We start from the raw sequence: 21,194 nt of genomic DNA, 5'->3' as shown, positions 1-21,194 counted from the left end.
TCCTTACTGTGAGAATGAACGATGCATGGCCTCAAGGCTTTTGATTTACTAATCAGCTCTGAACAACAAATTGCACTCAGATAATTCCTGGGCCAATAGAAAGCAGGTAAGGAACTTTGGCTCAGGAGCTAAATTTAGATGCTGGTTCTTCCAGTGGCTAAGTAGGTAAAGTGTCCGAGTTTAAAAAATGGCTCCTCGATTCCTTATAAATGAATTTAAATTGAAAATATTCACATTTCAACCATCAATAATTTTGTATTAGTACTTACTAGACATATTGTGAAAGAATAATCTAGGGAATATAACGGACAATGCAATCCATATAATAGGATAATAGTGTGTCACCTTCACGATGATCACGGTGTTGCCATATACACGAACACTATGGGCTAAAACAAAACAAATAACTGTTCTTTTTCAAGAGGGAATTGAAATAAATAGGCTGTGTATTATTTTCAGATACTCGGTGTCTAGACCTTTTCCACAGCACTTGACGCAGCTCTTTACCTGCTCCTCTCCAAAAAAGAAGGAGAAATGGACGCTGTAATTTCTGAGAACTGCAAACTGATGGTATTCGATGGGGGTATTTTGCAGGTAAACAGGCTGAAGAGCAAGAATCCATCATGTGAGGGCATATAGGGCTTATTATCACAAAGCCAGACAGAAATCACATAGTTCCATTACAGACCCTTTTTAGACCAAGTGTCATGTATCCACATATAACCCAAGTGCTTCCAAGCCTACTTGAGAGTGAATGCAGAGGGCCATTTGTCAACAATATGAAAATAACACTTCTATTTTCTTAAGATATGAGTCCATGCTCATAAACAAGTGTACATGTGAGATTTTCATGTATCATATTAGGTGCAGTTGTTCCACTGGGCTACAAATAAGTAGTCAAAAAAGAAAAATTCATACATCAGCATAGAATCTGCTGTCTGCTGTACACATCCCGAGATAACATCGACTGCAATTAGTCTGCACTAGAGAGTGGCTCAGGCTGCAATTTTCTGTCTGATGCCGAGTGAGCCAGAGAGAAGACGAATCAAGCCTGACCTGAACCTGAGGTTTTTTCTGATGCAGGCAAAATTTAAGAAGATAGCCCAGCCAACGCGATAGAACCCCGACCCAAATATCATATGAAAATGATTGTCCAAACCCGGCCCGACTCATCCACTCTCTATTCTGCACATAAAACTCCCCCTTCTTCTGCCTCAATCAGCCCAAACGTCATACACATTATCTCCTACAACATCTTTTCTCGTTATTGCGTTACAGGAATTTCAGTAAAAGTAACTGTTTAACTTTTATTAGCTCCAACTCCAACATGATGTGCTCAGTTTCAGTCACTATTGTTTGAAGCACAAGCACAGTGGTAATTGCAGGGACATAGATAAACCAGCACACAATTATTAATGCTCACAATGGCGTTGGCCACTTGCCAATACAACAGAATGCATGAAAGACCGTTATTAAAACCATGCATAACGTCTCAGACCATTTTATTATGATGTTGGGAGACCTTTCTCAGAGTTGCAGCCATAGTAAATCAATTTTTTGTTTATCTAAAACCTCTTTGTCAATGATACTTTTACTATACATCGAATCTCACAGACGCATTAGGTGTCAAATTAAATGGAAAACCATTAGTAAACATATCAGCAGTATAAAAAATGCTGGAGAGATACTGTTATAGATTTTCAAAGCTGTTATTGGCCAAAGTCAACAGCATGCTTGTATATCAGTGCATCTTCACATCATTTGTGCCGCTGACAAATGACACTGAGACAAACCACCAAACTATGCGATGATACAAAACTGGTGTCAAACCTGCTTCATGACAGGCCTGTGGAGCCCACTGGCATTGAGCTTTCTACAAATGAACCTGACATGTCTGAGCCACAGTAGATAGGACAGAATGTGTGGTCACTGAGGTGTGATGATCAGGCAGCCTGGTGTCTCAGCTGATGAAGTGGGAACGAATTCCCAGAGCAAACTCCAGAGCTCTTTCACTCTGACGGCAGTGCTTCGCTGAGCAAACAACACTCTGCTATCATGCACATTCACTTGCTGTCACTAATAAACATTTGCTTGATATATTGACTACAGAGTCAGTTGTATATATGTTGTATTTTGTATCAGCTTGGGTCAATTTGCTTATTATATATATATCTGCTTATTTAAATTGATATGACCATGTTTGTTATTAGCTTATAACACTGAAGCAATTTGGTGTATTTTAAAATAATAGGACAGATTTACGCACACTGGGTTGCTCCTCACTATGCCATAAGGTTACACTATGGACTATGGCCACTGCTGTGAAGGATGAAAAAGCCATGTGTTGGACTGCAGATTTGTGTGTGTGTGTGTGTGTGTGTGTGTGTGTGTGTGTGTGTGTGTGTGTGTGTGTGTGTGTGTGTGTCTTCTCATTACCTGCTGCTACCATCACCTGGCGACTCGGCCCCAAGTCTGCATCTTTCCAGCTGATTGGCCACAATCTGCCTCTCCACTTCCAGCTCCCTGGTTAGCCGCTCAAACTGGAGCTCCTGAGCACAAACAACAACAAAAAACATTTACATTCTCCTTAGAGAGAACTTTACGGATTTCTATTGACAGATACGACAAATGTGAAGTCAATGGGAGAGTAGCAGGTTGACAGCTTGACAGCTCCCTCTGGGCTGCAATGTGGCCTGTGGGTTAATTTTTGCATAAAACAGAAGCTAAAAGCACAGCAAACAAGCTGAATCTAAAAAAAAATGTTTGCTGACAAGTACCTTAAAAACAGAGAATATTTACATCCCATAACTTAGGAGTAGACACACACACACTCACACGCATACGCATACGGTATATGGTACTGCTATTTTTCCAGCCCACACAAAGAGACAAGCACCACTTCAGTTGGTGCTATTTAGCCTTGGTGGCAGTGTTCCTATGGGAGTTGAGCAGAAATCAGCATTTGACTAATTATCTGGCCTGAGCGACGCTATTACTTGCACAGCTCTATCGCTGCAGGCACTGGATCATAACATTGATAAGACAAGCAAAGGGTCTTACATGGAATAATGATACTCACACACTCATTTTCCTACCATGGAGATACATTTTCAATTCACCCACACCACCACTACCTTGGCAGTAGGGCCTCACTCACCATAAGTCCATGTACAGATGGTAGAAAGAGGGCCTTGTCCCATGTAATGTCCATTACCACGGTCAATTACATTCACAACCGCCGCATGCACACACACACACACACACACACACACACACACACACACACACCAGCTTCTTTTGTAACCTGTCTGAGGAAGTTTAGTCACCCTACAGCGCTAGAGGCCAGCCTACTTTTCACACTCACTCTCCCAATGTTCCCTCAGGGTGAACTGAGATTTCCCTCCAGGCTACAGACACGCTCTACTCACCCCTCCCCCAAACTTCTGCGTTCATACCCTCCACCGCTCTCCTCCGCCTCGGTTGTGGATATGTGAATCTTGACTGCAGTGAGAGGGAGCAGGAGCAAAGAAAAACCGCTTGGACCAGTTTCCTTCATGTAATGACATTTGTTCATGTGGCTGGGATACCCCTGCACTGCCACGAGCCACCCAGATAACATCTTGTGCTGTGTGCAGGGTGCAAATGAGAAAAGATAAGACTTGTATTCATAACAAAAGAAATGTTTGTGTCAAAGACGCCTAAAATATATTATTTTTATTATTAAGCTGAATATAAAAAGGAGGGGAGGGTGCAGTAAAAGTCATTGTTACCTTCACGGTGTGGTGGAGGTTTGATGTTGTGATGACTTGCACAAACCACAGAAAAAAGCCTGCAGCTCACTGTGGCTGTATCCTCTGATAAGTTTCCCTTTATGAAATATTTAAAAACAACCTGCTGACAAATTAGCACAGAACATGTTCACACCTTGTCTATCAAACCTAATATCGGTGTCAACTGTAGTGCAGCTAACAGAGGAACGGTAATCCATTCAGGACAAATACAATGTGCCTCCATCTAGTTTGAATATATAGTAAAAAGCCTCAGAGGGTTAATCGGTGGAAAGCCTTTAATGGAAATCATCTGCAGGAAATGTTAAGTTTGCATTAACAGCAACTTACCACAGCAGATACGGCACTACGGTGCAGATGTGGTGAGGCTGGAATCAGTTAGAAAATACCAACAGAAAGTTTAAATGACAAACGGCACTTGAACCGCAGTGATTAACTTACAAGCAGCACAAAGCTCTATACTGGAGTTCATGGGAAAATACCTTTAGTTTGCGTTAGTGTAGGCCAATTAAGCTAAAAAAAACTGCTATTACTATATAACTATTAAGTATTTTATTCCATCTGCACAAACAGAGATTATGCGTTTGTAATATAACATGCATTAGAATTTATATTGGTATAACCACAGAATTAAAAAATTAAATAATTAGAGCAACTACTTTTGTCACCGTCACTTTCTTTCATTTAAATTCCACAACTTCATAACTTAATTCCTTCATGATGATGTTAATTGTCTAATACTTAAAGGAGAAACTTTTTCCTCTGGAGTGTTATAGGTTATTTATGTATGTAAAAGATCAGCAAAGTTAAAAAGCTCCTCTCCTCCACAGAAAGCCCTGCTCTTAAAGGTCCAGTATGTAGGAGGGGATAGGTCGGTAGAAATGAAATATAATATTCACAATTATGTATTCATTATTTTCACCTGAAACAAATAATCCTTGTCTTTTATTAATTTGGAATGAGCCCTTTTAAATGTACATCCGGAGCAGGTCCTCTTCTTTGGAGTCAGCAATGTTTCAGTATACATTTGTACAGTAGCCCAGAAAGGACAAACCGAGTGCTGGCTCTAGAGAGAGCCTTTATTTTTTTATGTATAGGTTCTGCACACTTGGAATTGGCAGGAGACACAGCATGCAATATGCAACTTCACCACTAGATGTCACTAAATCTTACACAGTGGTCATTTAAAGCTTGACAGCAGCCCAGCTAGTAGCATAGGCCCAAAACAATTGACCAATCACAACAGTGTGTGCCCGCTGGCCAATCAGAGCAGGCTGGGCTTTATCGGAGGGGGTTCTAAGTAATAACCCAAATTAAAATTACGAACCAAAATATGGGTATAATATATCTCCTTTAAGAAAGAAGGCTAATTTTCGAGTAAACCAAAGATAATCAAGTAAGTTTTATTTTCTAATCACTCATCACCCTAAAGCAGGCCAGCGTTAAGATGCAGACTCTCCAGGAGTGATAATGGGGATCCCCTCCAGTGTCTTTTTATCCCTGATACAAACACCAACAAGCTAACAGTGCACATACTGGGAGCAGGACAGAGACAGAGCGGCCACACCACTGATTTACTTACAAAAAGAGATGATCCATCAAGCCTCCTTGTGACAAATACCCCTGCTGAGAGATTTAGTCACATGAAAATTGCCAATTTCAGCCCTTCATTCCAACCAATCCCCCGTTTCCATTATTACTTTCCTTGTAACACGTGTGTGAATTGTATTTCAACAGTAGATATGTGCAAATTGAAAGGGGGAGAAGGACATGTTCAACTCAGGGGCTGTTTTTGACACAGAATTAATTTTATGATGGGGTTATCCGAAGTCTTTAACAGATTCAACCAAAACGTCATAAAATGCACACACACCCTGAAGGTCACCAACAATAGGAATTGTTCTCTCACAAATGCAACGGTAAATGATTTTACGTTAAGTTGGATGACCGTTTTCCACAATAGTGAACAATTATGACAGGGTAAAAGGGTGACTTTACAAAAGAAATTACTTAAAAAAGGTTATGCCTTAAGTGTATTGTACTAGTGAGAAAGGACACAGAATAACAGTGAGAAGAGGGAGAGCCGCACATGCATGCAGAAAGAGATTGCAAAAAAAGGGAGACATGATTCGAACATAATCTTCCTGATACAAATCTGAAATCACTCCTGCTACAAATGTTCAAAAGAGAGAACATGCTGTGAAAGTGCAAAGGGAGGAGGGCAATCCATATGGAAACACACATTAAAAGAGGGAGGAGAGGACAAAAATGTGAACATTTAAATATGTAAATGCAGTTCACGCCCACTGGATGTATTCTGGGAGCAAAAGGCCCCGCTCTGACTCAAAAACACTCACAAAAAAGGTGCTTAAATGGGACTGAAACAGTAAAAGAAGGACAAACATATGCATCTTCACCCGTTTACCACAGAAAAACACATACATACGCCTATAAGATTACCATGCATATGTAGCATATGCTAATGAAATATGATTAAACATTTGCAGAGAGACAGACCAAACTGTTTTGTTTGCTTTTTCAATGAAGATGGAGATTTCCTGCTCCTGCAAATGTCACTATTCTTGGCCCACCATTTATGCGTCTTCTGTCTTTTAATCTCATAATCCAATTGTTTTGTTTGGCAGTGTGTCATCTTCTCGAGTCCAGCGACTTCATCTTGGGCTGCAAGCTTCTCATTATACAGCGGCACATCCGGGCAAGAGGAAAAACAAACAGCTAAACTAATTGCGATGCCTTTTTTAATACTGATTAGAAGGTCTATGATCTTGATCAAGCACAGCAAAGAGAGACATCTGCTGCAGCCATAAGTCACAGAGGTCTCTGTCTCTTCTGATATTCAGAGCTGCTCCGAGCTCATCAGCATAACCCTGCTGTTTTCTTTACTAGAGGCAGTCCAGAGCTCCTTGCATGGAGCACTCTTCTCAAGGTCTTGCCTATGGCTTGACAAATTGGTTGCAGCTTATACTCAGTTGTACAATCATTGGGTAATTCAAACTCGTTTTTCGGTATATTATTATTGGTCCATTTATAAAGTCAATTTATTAAATTACATTTTTTATTACTGGAGCACTTTATTCTGTATGACTCATTAAGACTATTATGAATGTGGATTCAATATATCCATAATTAGCTTGTGATAGCACAGGGCTGCATGCCAAAATAGGCCCTGGACTAATGAAACATTTGTAAGTGGGGCTCACATTAGCCATGGAGAGAGAGTGCTCACTGCTCTGTGTAATTCATTGCATTTTCCATACTTGACCTCTACATAGAATGTGACACATCCATTCAGCATAATGATCCGCCACGTCAGGCGCGAGCACAACAGCAGTGACCATTAAACGGGACCCTGTGCTTATTTAACGGGTGTGGGCCCAGCCTTGGTCGGTACCAGGCTTACTGTGGAAGGAGAGGACGGGGACAATGTGCGACTGGCTTCACTGTACCAACAGGGCCTCCAAAGCCTTTATTTGCTATTACAATGTGCCTATAGGGTCTGATCTGCCCGTGGTCCCACAGCTGAATCAGATCCTGTCCGCTTGTGTCTTTGCTCGGGCCCAAAAGAAACTGATGACACACGGCAGCAGACCCCACTACCAACATACACGCTCCCATGTCATCTGTATGGGTGCTGCTGACAACACAAGACCCATCTAAAATGCCTGAAGTGGCTTCTGCCTGCTGCTGGTTCAGCACAGATAAGAAAGGCTTGAGCCCACATAAACCCCGAATGTCATGCAGCTGTATTAACACACACTGACTTACAAGTAAACTCCAAAGAGCCTAACAGGCATAAGTAAACAAATTAATATACAGTATACTTGGATATCACGCAGAAACAGTATTCTAGTGTTATCATTGCAAACAAGAATAGAACTATTGTATGAAATGCTCTAATATTACCAAAACATAAGAAACATGGTGACAACATTGACAATTCACTAAACCCAATCTACAGTATGCTAAGAATGTTGCCTATTTAAAATCTTTTTTACAAGGGTTTTATTTTACCAGTTGTTGTAAAAGATGTATTCCCCTTTTTGCAACAAAACCTTTTTAAAGTAGCATCCTTCCAACAGAGAGGCTGCTGACTAAACACAACTCAGGCCAAGGTCCACAGCCCACACAGGACAGATAATGTGATGTAATGAAAAGTCTCTCCAACCTGCAAGTTTCTTACATCTTTCACACACAAACAGGTCAACCAGCACACCCATGTGAATTGATGTTTCCCACACACACACTTAAGCTCATTCAGCTGGACAGCCATAGGGAATGTTAACACATGTCAGCATATTTGCTGTACTCTGCATGAAAGCTTGGTGTATTTCTACTAACAGCTTTCAGCTCTGGGAAGTTGAATGCATCACTCAATACATTTAATTTAATGCTTTATTGGGTAAAGATTGATTACGGAAAATTAAATGTTACAAGTGAAATCGCAGTTGGCTACATTAAGTGATTTTTCAGGAAATAAAAATGTATATAAAATATTCTGATTCCTCCTTTGCTAGGGCTGCTTGAATTTATGGCATAAAATAAAGTATTATAATAAGGACTGACCCAAAGTGTGACCACATGACTGGCTTACAAAGTGCATTTATGCAAGATTTGGTAAAAGTCAAGTGTCTGAAATAAGATTTGTGAAAATTACTCCCCAAAAGTCAAGTGGAAGACATGTGAAAGGAAACTGGCAGATCAAAAATGAGCTCACCTGAAATCTATAAGAGATTATACGTCTTTCAAATGCCTTTCTACTATGACTGACATTAGTGTGACCTGCACCCCTTCTTTAAAGAAGACATATTTGTCTTTTTCTCTTTCTTTTAGTGTGATATATAAAGTTTACTTGTGTGTGTGACAAGTCTGCAAAGTTAAGAATCCCAAGGTTCGTGGTACAGGGAGCTCCTCTTCCCCACTAAAGACTCTCCTGAATCCCCTGAGACCCCCCCTGCACCCCTCTGATGTCACACAATGACCTACATTTGCATAATGCACACCTAGCGGCTCGTTGTGCACGCCTTCTTACAAAGCCAGGGAAAAAAACGGGGCTTTTGGGGGGGGCATAAAGAGACAAGAGCTTAAACCAAGATTTCAGACAGAGGCTGAAAAGAGGAGCTGCAGTATTGTACAGTATGAGGAAAGTGATGTGTTTTCTGAAAATCTGAATTTATTTATTTAATTCATGTAAATGTTTTAAAGCAATAACCCAATTTAAAAACTGCCCTAATCCACATCTACATTTACACCTTATTCTAGATCATTCTACATGCTTACAAACACATTGAATACACCACATTATGTTCATGCACATATTCAATTGCAGACAAAACATATTCAAAGATTTGTGATGCCATGTCATGTGAGCTTCATGACGCATACAACCTTGCTACTACGAGCAAATTCATCAACACCTTGTGTATAAAACAAGAAACCTACAACATCATACATGCCACAGTTACTGTGTGATGATAATGTGATGCAGGGGCAGCGATGTGTGAAATTATGCTTGGATATTCTCGAATACTCAGCGCCTTCCTTTATATGACAGAATAATAATTGCGAGTTATACATCAGAGAAATCTTTGCCTAATCCTTAACAAGTGCCCAAATCCCTCTATTAATTAAGACTTGAAGATTTTATCCATAATGGTTACCTCAAGTGCAACCCATGTGAGTCTGTGGTAAAGTGTGTTTTGGTGCTGCAGTGATTTGGGCTTGCACCTGGAAAGGAAGGGCTACATGATCAGTTGTGATGTTCAGATCCATTTTGCATAACTGGTGCAGATGGTTTTTCTTCTTAACCAAAGATGAGAATCTATCAGAAATATGTTTGTTCATTAAGTGGCAATGAGGCTTGACAGTTCTGCACCCGCGCTGCAGCGTGGCAGATGCATTCCAACGAGAGCTAAAGTCTGCGGCGCAGTGGGAGAGTGACAGTAGAGGTTAAAGGATTTCTGCAGCAGCAGGGACAGAATAGCAGGCCCGTTGTGTGAGCATAGAGGAACAGGCCCCAGAACTGGCTGTGTGTCCAAACCTGCAGGAACCACGCAGCGCAATTACTAACAAAAAACGTCACAATGTCACCCTGTTTCTACACTCGGTTTTGGGAAAGAGGCTGCAGCATCATGCATACCAGAGTTACAATAACCACACTGGAGAGCGAGGCATTTAAAAAAATACAGTGAAGGTGCTTGCTGAGGTAAGAGAGTGTAAAGCTGCAGGCGTAGCTATAGGTGGAATCAGAGGGTGAAAATTGCTTTAGCACCCACAGCAACGCCAGAGCTTTTATACTGTATAAGCTGATAATGTGATAATGGGAAAGCAAGTTTACAATAGGACATCATTTCTGCCAGGATTTCTAATGTGGCATTACAAGCATTCATTGCAGAAAAACTTGCAGAGCAGTGAAAATGATTTTTTTTGAAATTCTGTTGAGCAAATTGACACACTGCAGTTTACACAAACACACACACAGTGAGTTTGAGGTGAAAGCAACATAAATCCCATTGTAGGAATTCTGTTCCAAAACATTTGGGTTTTAGTGCAGATCTGGGTCCTTGCAATAATGTCTACCTCTATGGTGAATTGTACCATTAGATACCGCTGGATATGATTTGGTGCTGGCCAAAAACAATTACAATGTGAACACACATGGCAAATTGCACATTACAGGACACATTCACCCATTTACACACACATTAATACAGCACTTCTCTACACACTGCTTTTCCCATCACACCATTCACACACGGCCAGAGCAGCCGTCAGGGGCAATTCGGGGGTTCAGTCTTGTCAATGACTCTCTACACCCATAGCCACAGCTGCCTATATAATTGCCATCAGGAATTTTAAGGTCGAATTATTTCTTATTTCATCACCTTCAGCCTCATCATAGTAAAGGCTACAGTTGCAATATTAGTTGTTAAAATCTTAATTGTATTAAAAAACTACTAACTAAACCTATGATGTAGACCTCATTCCCCCAAAAATAATTTTATGCTGGTAGCATTTCGGATTTAAGATGAGTAAGACGTCGCAGAAAATGCTTTTTGTTATATTGGAACATGAAAAGGAAGTACAAATTTGGCTTGATAATTAAAGCGGCGTATTATTTGTGTGGTGAATGCTATTACAGGAGCTGTCCTCTGTATTGGAAATTGCAGCAGCCGGTGCTTGCCACTCAAGAGATTGACGACAAAGAAAAACTGTCAATAACATAAAAAAGACAGCGGACAGACTGTATACGAGTGGGAGAGTGAAAGAAAAATCGTGCTCGTGCTTGTGAACAGATCAGACAATAGCTTGAAAATTATTGTTGAATTATCTCTAGAAGTTAATTTGAGTAGACACACAATTACTACGTTATGAGTAATTGTAAATGGAAAGTTTATTATTCAGCACTGACTTAGTTATCTAAAATTTCTAATTCCTTGGTATTGAATTTGTTGGCTAGTTGGGACTAGCACAGGTGGTTTGGGCAAACAATAGGAATATGTTGGCAACCGACTAAATACAAAGGATTATGGGTGTTCTTTTCTCCTTCCATTTAAATCACAGGAGTAGAGCATTTCTTCCTCATTAGAATTCATAGCGTGATGCACATAATTACACTTTAAAAAGCACAATTTATGCACCATTACAAGTTGAAGTGGATCCAGCGATATGTGGCATCATTTAAAATAATTTCAAACGTAGGTTTGTCTTGCATTGGTCACAATTTCTCAAACAAAAAAAAACGAGTGAGTGCTTCAAAAGCACTAAAGCTTTCACGTACTGTGGAACTGGAAGGCTTGAATCAAACATCATGAAATACTTGATGCCTTTAGGGTTTGTAAATGTGTGGATTCAAAAACATAAATTCAGCTGCAAATTACAGAAGTATTACCCTATTTTATCTTCGACCAAACAAATGCTCACTGTGGCTGCACCTTCTTGTTCCATCATTCCCTGCAATATTGAAACTGATAAACTGACCAAATGTTCAAAAAATTATTGTTCTCTTGTTTTGTAAATGCATTGTTGACGAATGAAAATATTCAGTTCTAGGCTCGTTGACCGACACTTTGCATTGTGACTGTTTCATAATAAAAGTCAAATCATGTTTTGTTTTACATTAGCAGTAACTGATTTATTTACTGAGCTGTTACAGTAAATATAAAATAAAATATTTTTCGCTATAGGCTCAGTCACCACTGTCTTATCCCTTTAAGTGATAAATGATGACTTAAATAATCATTTAAATGAAAATCTTTGAGATTGTCACTAGAAAATCCCATATTTTCCTTCATCCTTCACCAGATCTCAAACAAGGTGTGCACAAGACCCACTGTTGTTTTTTGTGTAGCTACAAGCAGTGGAGCTTCAACAAAAGCTAACATGATAAGAATGCCATGACATAATGCCAATAAATATGTATAACTCATAAAAAGTATTCTTTATCTCCTCAATTGGAAAAAAAGGCAAAATGCTGCTGCAGAGAAATCAGCCAGCCAGCACAATTCATGTAGCATTGTGAATATACAGTTCCACTAAGAGATCAATGGCATTGTGTCAGACAAAGAACATTGCTGCAGGTCAAAATGAGGAAAGTAAGCAATCTTGAAACTGTCAGTCTGGAGGTTGCGGTTGTGAAATAAAAAGACTGAAGTGACTTACACAATCACCTCAGGATCGGTCATTTAGAGACACTCATCTTTAAGATGTTTGGGGAAAGGATGAACCAGAGACTCCTAGAAACGTCATTGGTGATTCACCCAGTCAATGTCCTTAACTTCCTCAGAAGACACGTGCCATGCCAAGGACATCAACAGTGTTTACTCTGCTTCCACCTTCCAAAGTACAACTACTGCTCCCCAATGACCTGTTCCTGTGTGTGTACTGTTGACATCGGCAATGATTACAGTGATTATGATGATGATGACAGTGATGGTGATGAGTATTAACAGGCTGGTTGGGGGTAGATGTCCCTGGGCTGGGTTCAAAACGACAGTGCCAGCCCAGACACACACGCACCCTTCAGATATCACGTCACATGATGAGCAGATTATCTCCTTTTCCTCTTTTCCTCTTCTGTTTTTCCTCCGAGTTGACAGCCTCCTGCCACAGTGCTTTAGAGAACCATTCACAGGTGACAGCCTGTCTGACTCTGCCTCTCTCCATCATGCTCACACACCTGCACTTTTTGTCCTTTTCCCTTCACTCACCACCCTCTGTGCGCCCCCTCTATATCTGAGCAGTTTGTCTCTCCTCTGTATATCTGAGCACTCTCCTTCACCTGTACCCCCGAATCAGTCTCTTTTCCCTCTCATACTTGTTCAGCTCCCCTATGGGGTAATTGCTCGGAGCTAGCCTTCCATTTTTATGACTACAATCGAGGCCAGAATGCTTATGCCTCTAGATTTCTCCTTGCCTGTGTCACAGCGGCCGCACCAGGGAGAGGAAGGCAAATAAGACCCTGGGGAGTGGGGAGTGGAGAAAATCGCTAGTCGATTGTAATTAGAGTCCTTATTTCTCCTATCGAGGAGCAGAACTCAACCTTTCTGCTGCGCTTATGGCTTGGAAATGCATAATAGCAAAAGCTCTGTCTTGAAGCTTTGCCCTGACCCAAACTATTAACTCCTCAAACTGGGTCACAGATTGAGTGTGGCTTCATTAAAACAAGACAGTGGCTAGCATCACTTTCACTTTACATCATTTCAGCCAGCTCATCAAGTCTTCAAGAGGATGCTGGAGTTGTAGCACTCAAAGCAAGGTCAGCTGGAGCCTGCCTGTGTATCTGTGCCTGATTTAGAATAAAACAAGGTCACAGAGTCTTGACTCCTCTTTGCCGGGGAGAAGCGGTAGGCAGACAGATTTTTCATGGGTAATGGACTCCCTGCAAAGAGGGAAAATTCCACTGTGGTGTTTTTCTGGGAGGTGCTGTGTTGAAACACCATAGTGCAGTGACGCTAAGAGCCCCTTTTGCCAGCCGCGTGGTACATATAGGCATGTTCAGGCAGAGCTAATAGCAGCATTACTCTGAGGGCAAAGCCTCGTAATAGAGGAGGCACAGGAGCAGACCAAAACACAGCGTTTCCCAGGGCAAAAAAAACAACAATCTGATACAAGAAATCATCTGCTCAACGGCCCATTTGATTGCAAGAACTAATTTGACCACATAATTACTTTTATGTTTGAGGGGGCAAAACAGAACAGAAAAGATAAAGAACGAAATCAGCTGCAGCATCCTCTGCATGTCTAAAGCTCCTAGTGCTATAAACACATAAGGGTGTTTTCACACTTGAACGTCACTTGGATCTGGTTAGTTTTGGTTTCACATTGTAATTTAGGGAGTAGACCAAGGACTTCTCTATGACGTACGTACGTCCTGTTGGCTGTGTGGCTGTGGGCTATTGTATTCGCCAACATTTTTTGAATAAAGTGCATAGGAAAAAAATAATCTTTTCTGTTTTAAAGGGAGAAAATGAATCAGTGATAAGTTGGTCCTGAATTTGGTCTAGACGGTGAACAGTCTCAGACAAAATTGCAGTCAAGCGTTCTTTTCATCAAATAGTTGTAAACTACTAATGACCTTGTGGTTAAAAGCCACTTGGTTGAATGCAGCCATCAACGCTCTTCAGCAGAATTGAGCGCTATACTGAACCTCCATCTGAATTACTGAGGCACATTGAAGACGAGGGAAAAGGAGACTAAAATGAAAAATGTAAATGTAGGATGCAGTGATATGCAGTTTGAGCAGTTCTTCAACGGTTTCCAGTACTACGGTGTGGATTATGCTAAACAAAATCGAAAAAGTCTTTGTTGTAAATATGGTTTGACAGTATATCATTACTGTAAAGTGCAGGTTTTTATTCAGCCTATGCAAATACTGATACTGATGGAGATTCTGATATTTAACCATTCATTTTAATAACACTTTTTTACTGTAATACAATCTACAACAAGAAGGGCACTCTGAGAGCACATACCTCCACCAAGACTGATTGGCCACTTTATCATCATATTATGTACTGAGATCATGCAGATATCTAAACCATGCAGAGAGAAATTTCCTGCAAACTGAAAACATTAAACGCTGGCACAACATCCATCCATCCAGTTATTATGAAGTTTTTGCTGTACAGTAAATAAAGATCAACCCCCATAAAAAATTACTTATTTGGATTCACAAAATCTGGATCATTATATGGATCCGCTCCAAATTCATAGACTTTACATATCTCTGATTGGTTTTCATGAAGGTCTCTGCAATTGAAAAAACACTAACCGTATCTGCTCTAAAAGTTCATGGGTTCTTCCTTGGCCCATACCCGACCCTTCACAAATAGTTCTTTAACAGTCAACAGCACTGAAAACATAATTTCGTCAGCCGAGGTACAAACAAAACAAAACACTGCTTCATTAGCACCTTTCTTGCTTTGTTTACCAACACTGCATTTTTCCCCCCCAAAGTCTGCTGTCACTAAATGAGTGTAAAATAATTAAATACAAATGAACCAAACACTGAAAATATCATGCCAAAATACAAACGCTTTGCTCTTGTGCTATTCTATTTCAGTTAATAGGTCATTTCTTCTACGTCTCTCTGTAATCGAGTGACTGTGATTTCATATGGAGCATTATATTCTAATTAATGACAGTCAATGACAAGCTTTTTGCAGTCTCCAGATCATTTTGTTGGTTTAAGATTGAAATTTGTTCAGAATCCTTCTATGGACAGCAGAATTTTTTGTAAAACTGTAACAAAACATGTTCATATTACTGTGACACTATCCCACTGAGAATTAATAAATGATAATATAGAATTATCATCAAGCCACGTCCCCCCCATCTGCCATTTTTTCGGTCGATGAAGCAGAAGAGAGCTGTGATTTTGAGGACAACAGACACATAGTCTGTGAATGATGAGTTAAGAAAAAAAGGCTGTCACGTTTAGTGTTGTAACATGCAGCTGTGGTGTCACAACTGAAGCAGCAGCTGAGGTCTAATGAAGCAGTATCTGCCATCCATGTCAGATCACATCAAATCAATTACACTCTCACCTCAAAAGTATACGGCTTATTATTCGTAGTTTTCATAGATTAGCCAAATACTATCAAAATGAGAAACATTATTTTATAATCACATTTTATCCTGATTACTTTCCCCACAAGACACACTTGAGCGTTGTGATTGCTGAATCCATACAAAAGCCTGTCTGATCCGTCAAAATGAGTGCCACAGCCTCCCACTGCTTAAATTACTCTTAAAATGAAACAGATACAAATCTAGGTCTTAGATAATCCTTGATACGCGCCCTTAGGTTAAATGAAATTTTGATGAGATAATAAGTACTGAAGAGGGGATATATGTAAAGTTTATTCTGAATTACCGTACCATTTCTTCTGCGGTCGAGTCAGGTTTGAGAAATGCTTTGTGTTCTTTGAAGCAAGTAGGAACGTGCAGCAGGAAAAACACTGACATTAAACACTTAAATGGGGTCTGGAATAAACCATTATGGATGTGTCATTCAGACGATGGATCGATGCTATTGAAGAAGTACAGAGCAAAGATAGAACTTAAGCCTAAATACAAGTGGCAGCACAACAGAACCGAATCCTCAAAATACAGGCAAAAAAGATGGGGACTTGTTAACAGAGAGAAGAAAAAAGGGGACATAAATTCAAGCAAATGAACACAGGGAGCATGCAATGATAATATGTTGAGGAATCTGTCCTTGTTTGGGCATCTGGGCAAAGCCTGTGCAGCTGTAACTACAGCAATGACAGCAACAGAAGTTTGGAAAGAGAGAGAGAGAGAGACCGAGATGAAAGAAGGCGAGGAGCGACTGAACGGAGGGAAACAAGCAAAGGAAAAGACATAAATATAAAAAATTTAAGATAATAGAGCCATTGAGTAAACACTTACCAAACACCCAGTCTTCCAAAGCCCCAGCCCAAACCGTGGCCACAGCTAGAGCACAGCAGACTTGCATGTTTACATCAACAACTGGATCCCTCGAAGCTCTGCCGCTCAACAATCACAGGAAAACCTCACTCAAACGCACAGAGGGAAAAAAACGCACTCGTATTCAGCGAAGTCTCTAAACCTCCTCTGATTTTTGCTCCTACTCACCCTCTTTGCTATTGCAATTCTCTTAAATACTGAGAACAGTCTTTTTACAGTCTTGACTATTTAGCAGGAATCCCCTCTGAGGCATGTCTCCGGCGAGTCGTTCTATAAAAGCAGCAATCCAGGAAGAGCACTCGCTCTTCCTGCTTGCCTGCATGGATATCTGCTTGAACCGGATTAACCACCGAGGAATAACTCCAGGGAAGGAAGCGACATCGCCAGGTGCTCCCTCCTTCCTTCCTTACTTCCTCACTCGCTCTTGTAAACAAAACACACTTTCCTGCAGTAAGCCTAAATGGGATTAATGTCAGATGTTTGAAAGTAAATACCAGAGAATGCATTTAATTCACTTCAATGAGTAACTCAACTTCTTCCCATTCAGGGAAAAAAAAGAGGTATGGGAGAAAACAGAGTGAGAAATTGCATCATTAAGAAAGAGCAAAATCTCTTTAGCTTTGTGTGTATGTTGCTGGATTTCCAAGAATATGGAGGACTGGAGCGAAGCCACAGAGGAAAGGAAAGTGTGTGTATATGTATGTGTGTGTGTGTGTGTTCTAGAGGCGTGTGTGAATGAATCACACAGAGATGAACAAAGATAGGGTGAGTCAGAGGGCTTGTCCCTCCACAGGCTCACAGTCCCTGCAGGAGATGATCTTCCTGGTCGTCCACTGAGGCAAGCCAGGCCATGACTGCAGGCGATAAACAAGCAACAGCTCCTACTCTGGCTTATTCCACTTCAATGTTTGCACAAGACACAAAGTAAACACAGTTCACTCTGACCATCTGATTACACCACACGCTGAGAAATGACAGCTTTCTGCATTGTGCAATGTGTGAGGACAGGTTCAACCAGTGGATCACACATCTAATAATAAATATTGCAATACAAAAACATGCAGACATTATTAGTTTTGTTGACACTTGAGGAGACATGCCTTATGGAACAATAACTTCACTGAACAATCAACATAATTAAAAACTCACCAAGGTTCACATTAGCTACAAATACAAGCTGTAAATGAAATGAGAACAGACAACCACTCAGCTGCCAATGAAAGAGCAAACTGGGTATTGTAATGAATGAAGGCCCCCCTGCGAGGCTCTGCCATCCTGTGGCACTCGTTGTTGTTTGTGGAACGGCGTGAGTCCAGCAGCCTGCTGATTGGACCAGCAGAGACATCACCACTTCAGTATCACCATTCCCAGAGACAAGGCGTCTGGTACATCACTTGGCTTTCTGAGACATTGTAATGTCCAGGACTTATTTTCAAATTTAGTGTTTACGCTTTATAATCAGCCTAAATGTTCATGTTGCCATTCAATGGTAAATGTACTGCTTCTGTATAGCGCTTATCTAGTGTTGGCGACCAGTCAAAGCTCAGGGCTTTACACTTCAAGTCACATTCACCCTTTCACACACATTCATTCGGGGGCAATTTGGGGTTCACTGTCCTGCCCAAGGACACTTTGACATGCAGACTGGAGGAGCCTGGATTCAGACCACCAACCTTCTTGTTAGTGGACGACCCCTGAGTTATGATACAGGTCATTGCTGAAAACATTCAGGGTGCAAGCCCAACGCTGTAAGCCCACCAGCGGTGCAGCCAACACTCTGTGCCACAGAGGTATGATGTATCACTACCGTGAGAACAGGGTGCGTGACACAAATGCAACACATTTGTCATACTTATTAGCTCACCACCCAGGCAATTTTAGGGTTCTAGAAATGTCATTGTGCATGAATGGTTCGTAAAAGCAGAAGCAGTTCCGTAATGTGAGAAATGTATCATCAATCAGTTGGTTCCGTAGTGCAGTATGAATGGAACAGGCACCCTACCTGTTCCTTGACAGAGGCCAGAATGTTGTTGGCGGTGTTGTCAGCCTCCATGTTGCGGCCAGTTGAACTGTCGCGGATGGTCAGCAGAAGCCCCTCCTCCGTCACTGGGCTCTGCTCAGGAGCTGGCATTCCTCCTACATGGACACAGACACACACAAACAAACAACAAAACACAGAATGATCTGATCAATACAAGCACTCTGCTGAAAAAAAACCACACACAAAAAAACACTATCTTTTACACACAATGTACGCATGTATTTACAAACACTCTTCACTCGGAAATACGCTCTTTGTCAACCCCGTCCCTGATACACATAGGCGAATGATGCAGGGCAGTGACTATCAATGGTCACACGCCACCACCAGCAATACACAAACACACCCACACATGCCATATGGCCCAAAGAGAAAAAAAAACTGTCAATGTTTCATGTCTGTGACAGTGCAAATCAATGCCATATGGCCTTGAGACAACAAACGAGTTAAATAATGATTTGTGTATGTAATTCAGTCACATAGAAAAATATGGAAAAACACCAAGAAATTCATATCCAAGCAATGCAAAGCTGATAGGTGAAGTCAACAAATGTCTTAACATGTTTATTTTTTTTATTTCAGACAAGTGTTATAAATCTCTCAGAAAAAAAAACACACAATCTGTCGACAGGGGCGAGGATGGCAGCTGATATGGCAGCAATGTTCGTCCTGCCGCACCCCACAGCTCAGAGCTGCAGCGGCAGACAAGAGCAAGGGTCTATTAAAACAGGAGCTATGTGACTTAAGGGAAACAGGGATTTTACTATGACATTTACTGCTTTAAAGAGTCACTGCTGCTGTCATCTCCAAGATAAGAACACAAAGACTGGTTTCTACATCACTATATGATGAGGGAGGTACGGCATGATTAGCTAAATATTGCTTTAGTCAAATAGCCTTAATTTCAAATTTCCATTTAATCTATTAAATGCAGCCAAAATGGTGCATATACAAGATCCTCTTCACATGTGAATGTGTTGTGGAATATTGCCGTTGAAACCACCTCGAAATAACCATATGGTAATTTTCTAAATATCCCTGCTTCTTCAACTTATCACTTCCTCCCTCAAAGTGTCTATTATAGTATTCCTCATGCAATATGGCAGCCTGAGGGCGAATGGATAACCCGATATACAGTAGCTTTACTGAGGGAGCCAATTTAGCGCAGACAGACATCGTTTTTTTGGGTTAAAAGGGTCATATATTGTTATGGAAATGCCCTCACCACCGCACGCATGGGAAGAATTCTTAAGCACTGTCAGTTTATGTGAGTTGGTTTGGTTGTTTACAGTGAGATCTTAAGGTTTTTGGCCACAGATGAAGTTGTGTGTGTGTGTGTGTGTGTGTGTGTGTGTGTGTGTGTGTGTGTGTGTGTGTGTGTGTGTGTGTGTGGTGGGTTGCAGAAGCATGTGGGAGCCCCCCCCCCTGACAGTTAAACAAAATGTGACCCTGAGGTATTCTGGGAGTCTGTCATCAAGGCAGCATGAACATCTCAAGGTGTCTGAGCTGAACCGAGACATGGTGTCACATGAAAGATACGCTTTTACTACTAGCAAGTATGTTAGTCCACACTGGATATTTCATGTATCCCCTTGTCAAGTCTCCCAGATTCCTTTCCTGCTCATTCATGGTGTTGCAACATCCCGCCCTGAATCCCTCCCACCTCCACCGCAGCCTTTGAATCAAGGACATGGCACTTTATTCTCAGAAATCGTAGCGACGGGAAATGGGAAAAGCTGTTTGAATTTGGCAGAACTCCTCCTTCCTGACAGACACAGAAGAGAACAACACGGACAGGACTGACTGAGCACACATTTTAAAACTGTCAGAAGTTGCCTACCCGGTTGGGGTGGAAAAATTGCTTTCTCTCTCGGGATGTTCACATAAATAGGACTATGACAGTCAAATAAACTCAAATAAATCACCCTAGATTAAGAGCAAATGGACCTCATCATATTTGACCTTTCTGTGAACCTTTACCATATCATTTGATACAAACCAGCCTCTTTATGAAAAAAAGGACTTGCTATATCCAGAATCTGTGTATATAATCAGCCTGAATGAATAACTCTCTATAGTCTAAACATGCCTGTAAGGAAACTGCACACGAAGCAGACTGTAGGGTGTAGAGCCACAGAAAAAACAACATACAAAAAAGAACGCAAAGCCTATCAAAGACCCTATTAAGTAAAGAAAAACACTGCGATGTGTATCAGAGCCTACCTCTGAAGTTTCCCCTGAAATAATTTCACTCTGGTTTGCTCTCAGCGGCTTTGGGATAGGAGTGAAGAGAACGATACTGCTGCCAACCTACCACAGTCCTATAAGCACATGGCTGACTGGTTCTTCAACATTTCTTTTTTGTGTTTCCCTCTAAATGCTGAGGGGAATAATGG

The 21,194-nt window shown here is 41.0% G+C and overlaps 1 protein-coding gene across 5 annotated transcripts in view; it reads right to left on the bottom strand.

The window, feature by feature from the left end:
* Positions 1-21,194, bottom strand: part of pkp4 (plakophilin 4) — a 76,844-nt gene that overhangs the window by 42,638 nt on the left and 13,012 nt on the right. For all 5 annotated transcript variants that reach the window (XM_035174416.2, XM_035174414.2, XM_035174418.2 and 2 more), the window contains 2 exons: positions 18,760-18,893; positions 2,437-2,549 (listed from right to left, as the gene is read on the bottom strand). In XM_035174416.2, coding sequence (XP_035030307.1) covers positions 2,437-2,549; positions 18,760-18,888 — 242 coding nt within the window. In that variant the 5' untranslated portion in view covers positions 18,889-18,893. The remainder of the gene's footprint in view (positions 1-2,436; positions 2,550-18,759; positions 18,894-21,194) is intronic.

Source organism: Hippoglossus stenolepis, chromosome 13 (genome assembly GCF_022539355.2).
Source record: "Hippoglossus stenolepis isolate QCI-W04-F060 chromosome 13, HSTE1.2, whole genome shotgun sequence".
NCBI classification, from domain to species: Eukaryota; Metazoa; Chordata; class Actinopteri; order Pleuronectiformes; family Pleuronectidae; genus Hippoglossus; species Hippoglossus stenolepis.
Note: the sequence above shows the minus strand (reverse complement) of the source record. Positions and strands in the feature narration are given on the sequence as shown.